The sequence below is a fragment of the Seriola aureovittata genome, chromosome 7 (genome assembly GCF_021018895.1).
Source record: "Seriola aureovittata isolate HTS-2021-v1 ecotype China chromosome 7, ASM2101889v1, whole genome shotgun sequence".
In the NCBI taxonomy this organism is placed as follows: Eukaryota; Metazoa; Chordata; class Actinopteri; order Carangiformes; family Carangidae; genus Seriola; species Seriola aureovittata.
The window spans coordinates 8,740,061-8,747,336 of record NC_079370.1 but is presented as its reverse complement, the minus strand read 5'-3'; the positions used below and the strand labels follow the sequence as shown (position 1 = coordinate 8,747,336).

The window sequence follows — 7,276 nt, the reverse complement described above, 5'->3', positions numbered from 1 at the left end:
TACTTTTTTCATTCTGATGTCAAAAGTGTTTATGTTTTTCCAGGAAGTACATATCTCTCTATCTTTCTATCTGTGTATCTATCTCTCTATCTGTCTATCTGTCTGTCTGCATGTTGAAATGCTTCTAGATTTGAAACAGGATTAATTAACCTGAAAGTATTTTTTAAAGAGAGTTACAAATTAATCCTAGAGGCTACAGCTTTCATCTTTCCAAACTTCATTTCAACCTTTTGATGCTGCTAGAAGTTTCAGTTTCAAGCAAAGTGCATAATGCACTGAAATCCATACAAAGCATACAGGCAATGCCATATACACCTTCAGCCCTGCCTCCTCCATTGCAGTGGTGAGAGAGACATGAGCAGCACTCCTGTGCCTGTGTGACTGTGTGTGTAACCTGCAGCTTGTATTTGACGGCTTTGTAAGGGATGAAAAATGGAGAGCCAGATAGGCACCGAGCAGTTACGGGGGTTTAATGTACTCATTGACACTGACAGCATGTCTCAAATAACAGCGATAAGAAGCCTGCTTTGTCAATGAACCAATCCTCAGCTGACACTTATTTCCCTCATGCAAAGAATCCATCCCATTCACAGTGCTGTATAGGCAGCCGGGGATTTCCTTTTTTTTTTCCTTATGCTTTAATCAAAGGGGGAAAAATATTATTTCCACCCCTGTGCAGTAAATAAGAAAAAAAATCTGCATCTCCACCATTCCAAAAAAAAAAAAAACACATGATTCATAAATGTGAAGAAATGTATGGATAACGTGATGCAAGTGGATACGACAACTGGGAAAGTAGAGACCCGGGTCATCACTCGGAACCCTCTCACCTCCGTAAAATACTTCTTGGACATAGTTGACAACTATGCGTAACGACGCGTGCCTCTAGTGGCACCGTGGAAGGAGGGTCGTCAGACACACGCAGATGCAAGGCGCTCTGCACTACCTTCCTGTCCAGCACAAACTAGAGGGTTTTTTTTAAATGAACGCTGTGTAACAAAGAGTCTTTTTGAACACGTTTGGACGTTCCTCAATAACCAGCCTCGTGCCATCGCCGTGCGCAACTGGAGAGAGAGAGCGCCTTTTGCACCTGCACAAAGTCTCTCTGTGTTACACGAACTGTTCTCATCACTGGAACGAGGGACTGGAGTGATTAAACTGCAACAAGCATTTTTTGAATGTCTGCAGAGCGTTCAAATTCCTCGGCGCTCGTCGTGTAACGCTTTTCTGTGTTTCGGGGCGACAGAATCATTCGAGGCGACCCAAAGTTCCGCAGGCGCAGTTCTCCTCTTCCACAGCGGTGCGGGAGTCTGTCTCGGCTGTTGCCGTGGTACTTGCCAATAGACAGATAGCATCGGCGGTAGGAGGGGATACAGAGACTCCTGCAGGCTAATTGTAGCAGCCTGCGTTCGCAGGTGTATCGCTGATCCATCTGTGAGGGACTGGAGGGCTTCATCCAGACCGAGCCGCTCTCAGACTTGTGAGTACCAGAAAAAGAAAAAAAAAAAAAACCCTGGGAGAATGTTGCACCAAGTACAATGACCGCAAATTTGTCGCAGACACCAAAATCCATATATGCTCCGTCGAATTCAGTTTTGATGAGCAATTCTGAGCCGTCTTTGGAATTTTAAAAAGTGGATCCCGCGACTTTACAACCATGCGAAACACTTGGCTGTCTCCCCGGAGTGCGATTTGGGAATACTGGACATCGCTGATTGCATGTCTCTTTTGGATTCACTACTCTTACGGGATGCCTCATGTTATTCGAATAGGTAAGTTCTTCGCATTTGCAATTATAGACACAAACACACACACGTATATATATATATATATATATATATATATATGATACACGCACACACACACATACACACACGTTTGTATGGTAACCTTCAAATTTGCTCCCTATTCAGCTGATCTCAGTGCGGCTCTTCGGCGGCAGCGGTTAGTTTTTGGAGTAAATGAGCAGTCTCTTTCATTTACCATTCCCCTCTTTTCTTGTAGTGTGTGAATTTTCATTTGACTTAGACTGGAGGGGGGGAGGGAGGGAGGGGGCAACCAAGAAAGCAACAGGAGAGCAGTGCGTTATAGCAGACGATTGCCTCAAAAACTGAGGATGCCTTCACCACTCAGAGACCACGCAACTGAAATATTGTGGGTTAGTGTGACCTCTATGCACTCTGCTTTGTCTGTTCCATTTTCTGCAGCCAGCATGTTGAGTCACCAGCTAAATTCAGGCTCGCTGCCATGCCTTCTGGAAGTAAGTTTTTAAGGACAGTCTGGTAAATGAAAAGCTACAGTTTCCAGTAAAGAAATACGCCACCAGAAAGTTTCAAACTATTTATTCAGGGGGGATCTGGACGGTTTAAATCTTACCTCATTTAATCTCATCTCATCACTGCAAAGAACACAGTCTAATTCTGAGTTCAGTCCTGTGCGCGCACCCCCTGATCGCATAGCCTACTGTGGGACACAAAGAAACAGCAGCCAGGCTCGTGCTGGCGTTTGTCTTTCTCCAATCACACACTGAGGAAAACAATGTAAGAATTGTCACAGAGGCTGGCGACGCGATGAAAGATTTTTTTTTTTTTTTTTGCATTAAAAAGAGACAGGAACAGAATAAAGATCAATACAGTTTTTTGTCACGAGGCAAATCGTTTTTGACATTTGGCTGAGTGCCATGCAGGACAATTACTCAAAATGGCATTGGCCCACATTAACATGCCACTTCAACATCCGGAGTACAGGCAGGGAGTGAGAGCGTCTTAATGGCAGGGAGGGGAGTGTGTGTGTGTGTGTGTGTGGGGGGGCTTTTTGTCTTCTAGGTATAAATGATGGGCGAAAGTGGATGAATGTTACAAAATTGCATATTCCATATTTTTGTGCTGAGGTGAATGGCGTCTCATAAACCAGTTGTCTCTGGGGTAACACATCAGCAACATCCCACTCGTGATTTTGCAATTCATAAATCCTGTGGAGCTCAGTGGGTGGTCAATGAAAAGCTACTTTTATTCAAATGAAAGCTATTAGACTTTAACAGGAGTAGGAGACGCACATCTAAATGTTACAGCTGTATAACCTTGAATGAGGCATTTTTCTAAGTTTTACATAAATGATGAAAGAAAAAACCTCCAACTGAAACACACAGCATAAAGTCTGAGACCATAGAGTAATATTTACTGCTGAGGATCATATGCAGCTGTCAGGCAGGCCCAGCATGTCCCTGTGATTGACTGCTGCACTCTGAGGAGCCATGACTTCTCTGACATTGCTGTGTATGGACTTTGGTGATGTCTTAGAAAACTGCATAAATCCTTAAAGCTCCCTTTCTACTGATCTGAACTGAAATCGTTCGGTCAAAGGAACATTTTTTTTCCTTTTTTTTTTTTTTTTTGAAACTGTGGCAGCAGCTCAGATGAAGACCTGAAATAGACTTGACAGGCTTTGTTTTTAAAAATGTCAAAGTGCTGAGACAAATTTACCTTGAAATGTGCTACAGTAGCACTATTGCTTTTTATAGAATCTATCATTGCCTGTGTTTCAGGAGCAGGTTGTTTTTGTGTGTGTGTGTGTGTGTGTGTGTGTGTGTGTGTTCCTGAGATTGTATTTTGACAGGCTGAGTTGAGAGACATGCAAGAGACGGCTGCTGAATTTGCCTCGATGCCAAAAGAAAAACAAAATTCAAAAGGCTGGTGTCTTCATATGATCTTTTTGAAGCCAGGTGTTTATGTGTAACGGCCATTTTATTTTGTCCATATAAAAACCAGGCTTGTGCGAAAAAAAACAAAAAAAAGACCCAAAACATAAAATGTAAAATACTATTCTGTATAACTGCATTTACAAAATTTCAATTTCATCTGTTTTAATGGTGGATAAGACTTAAGGTGTGCACATGTGTGTGAGTGGTATTGTTATTGCGGACATACTGTAGTTAATATTCACAGTCTGTTGATTTGTTTAGGGATGAGCGCTTTTTTGAATGTGTAGTTGACCCCCCCCTCTTTTTTTTTTTTTGGTACTTAGTGTGCAAGTGTGTGTCTGTGCTCTGTGTCACAGCCACCCTGCTAAAACCAACAGAGGGCTCTCTTATAGTCTGTGCACGGCGGCCAACGTTGCTCCCCAGCACTGGTTACCAACATAAACAAACCAGTGAAAATCATTGAGGTGGGTGGTGGCATTTGAGCGCGGCGCTCTCTGTCTTCGCTGTGTCTGCTCTTGGTTAGGTGGCCTGTGCGCCATCTGGGTAATGGTGGGCATCCAAGGTAGAGTTGTTGCCATTGATTTTAGTGCTTTTACAGCGCATCGCTCTAAGTTGAGGCCAGATGGTCGCTCCGTCTCATTCTGCAGCTTCTATTTGTTGGAGGGAATAAAAGATTACTCCTGTATTTGTCCTCTCTCACACTGAGCGTCTCTTTGCTCTTGACTCTCCCTCTGTTTGCCTTTCCTTTTTTCTTTTTTTTTTTTGTCTTCCTCACATGTTTTCAGCCTCTAATCCTATCTATGAACCATTTCAGTTCATAATGCAATTTTGTTGCAATAAAGACATATGTGCTCAAGGATGTGGATGTGATTGTTCTCTCTGAAGATAGCGTGTGTCTGCACATAATCTGTATGTTTGCCAACATGGAAATAAGATGCATTTTAAGGCAGTACGCTGAGGATTTCAGTTGCTTTTTGGGCTTGGTTCTGTGTCTCCAGTGAGCATTGTCCTGTCAGTGCAGTTCATTAATTTTCCTACCTTCTCCATCAGATAGGAATTGCCTAATTTGACGAAATGAAAATATATTCATAGTGCACATTTGTATAATATATCTGTTGTTAAAGCACACAGTAATGACTTATTATTATACGTTGTCTCTTTCATCTGTGGATTGATGAAACTAATTCATCATTTGTTGTCTCTGTTTTCTCTCAGCGAGGTTATTCACTGCCTGACAGGGATTTATTGAATAATCAATTACTTTATCTACCTAATACTTAAAGCACTTAATCAGTGCCAGTTAATCAATCTCCCTCATGATTTCATGTTGATTTCATTTCCTTAGCTCCTCACTCTGTCCCTACAACACCTGGCCACATGCATTTTTCATTTAGCTTCCCTAAAATGCTTTGGGCAGCCACGACTCCAGACTTAATTATTGTGTGTGAAACAGCCCGAACACTTAAATGTAAGCTGACAAATGTGCAGCACTTGAAGCTGTATGCACTGTGACCACTCAGAAGCTTCAGTAGGATAAATCGGGTTTGTGGTCACCACTTTTGGTTGAAGTCTCCAAACACAGCCACTTCAGAGGCTTGTCTTTATCCCCGCACGAGCAGCACAGAGAGAGAGAGAGAGAGAGAGAGAGAGAGAGAGAGAGAGAGAGGAAGGACCGAGAAGTTTTCATGTGATTAACTCCTCTAGCGAGCTATAGAGAGTGCACTCTTCGCTCGCATGCTCCCGGAGATCCTCCTCGCCGTTTGTGCAAATGTCTCATCTAAAATGACTCAGACATATTTCAGGGGAGACCGCGGAAAGCTGTAATGGTACTCTGGAATTCTAGTTTTAACAAAGTCAAACCCAAAGGGGCGCTTGTATTGAGGATTACACACAGGAGGACAGTATGGTTGGCAAAGAGGGGGAAGACGAGGACATTAAGAGAAGAGGGTTTGGTGATGAAAAACAATAAGGAGATGTTGCATCAAAATTTCTATCAAATTAAGATGGCCATCAGTTGCTGAGTGGAAATGAATATTTCATTTTCATCTAAATTTAATCTCTCCCTAGGCGGGGGAGAGGAAGTAGGGAGAAGCCTGCTGGTGGAGGCTTGGTCCCGAGGAGTTGTCGTGGTGAATATGAACAAAGGCTGGTAGAGGTCACAGAAGAATCGGATACAGGGAGAAGCTTCTTTGATGTGTAATTCCATTATCTGTTCGCGAAAGCAGAGATTGAAGGGAGAGGAATACAGTGGTTGTTTTACCAGCGCTAACACACTCCTCTTCATCCACTTGTATAAACATGGGCGGATAAACGCGCTGCAAAAAAGAAATAGCCGAGGCCTATGGTTTGCCTCACTCACTCTCGGGCATCTCCACACACACACAGACACACACACACACACACACGGACACACACTATATAAACCCATGCACTTCATCCACAACATTTTCCAAAACATATGTCTGGTCTCAGTGGGCCTCTTGTACACAATCCAATTCCATTCTCTCTGTCAGCACACTCACAGCTCGTCATTAGCTTCAATCTCGCTGATGAAAAACGGCAGATGTTCGTTTTGTTGAGCAGAGGGCCCGTCTCTGAACGTGCCGTCTTCTGTACTCATCTGTGATCCTCTTTAGACATATTAGAAAGGAACATTCTACCTCCACAAACAAATATGGGCTCCAGACGTGACATATTTTCCTTGTTTTTAGTCAGTAACGCCAGTCAACTTGTGTTAAATGTACTCTGTGAGTCCAAGTCAACGTGTATTAAATAAACAGCGTGTTTATGTCTCAGAATAGGTGTAATAAATGCGTAATGCGCTGAAATGGGCTCGTAATGTGTCTGATCACTAACACTAACAAGACTTAACTGCATCAGGGAAGTGCAGGTACTTAGCTCCTTGTTCAGTCACACATAATAATGATCATCCAATAATCCAAGCCACTAGGGGCTAATAGAGCGGATCTACCAACCAGTAAGATAATCCTGTGACACAGCAGGGCCCTATCTAGCCCCAGTTAGCTTAGCCTAGCCGCTGCTCACACACCAGATGGTGTTTTCATATCGTACAACAAAGTGGGTGCTCTGCAGTGAAAGGTCTGCTGCAAGCATATGCCTCCGATGCCTATTGAAATAAATAAATGAATAAGGTGCCTAGTTTCTCACGGCTATAAATTTAATCTTTTTCATTCAAAAAGCGAGGCAATCATTTTGCTTTTACATGTATGTAGGATGTTATTCAGAGATATTTCACAATTATTTGAGGATGAAAAAAGAGTTTTAAAGGGTCACTTCACTAGAATCACAAAGAAAAAAAAACCCTTAGTGCTATTAAGACATGCAGATCAGTTTGAGATATTAAGATTTCTATTCCCACCCAAATAAAAAGGAGGTGACAGATTTGACAGTGTTTTGAAATTCATGGCATGTCAGTGTTGGCTATTTCCCTACGAATGTTTCTGTACCAATGCAATGAATCAAATTTCATGCTCTAGCCATTTGTCTTTATTATGTGCCCTTGTCCTTTCCATTTGACTCTCCCATCTCAGCCCTCCTCGGGGCTCTGCTGGAAAA

The 7,276-nt window shown here is 42.6% G+C and overlaps 1 protein-coding gene across 1 annotated transcript in view; it reads left to right on the top strand.

Annotated features, from left to right (window-relative positions):
* Positions 1-417: 417 nt before the first annotated feature.
* Positions 418-7,276, top strand: part of grik3 (glutamate ionotropic receptor kainate type subunit 3) — a 94,747-nt gene continuing 87,888 nt past the window's right edge. The window contains exon 1 of the mRNA XM_056380477.1: positions 418-1,772. Within this exon, the coding sequence (XP_056236452.1) occupies positions 1,658-1,772 (115 nt within the window). The 5' untranslated portion in view covers positions 418-1,657. The remainder of the gene's footprint in view (positions 1,773-7,276) is intronic.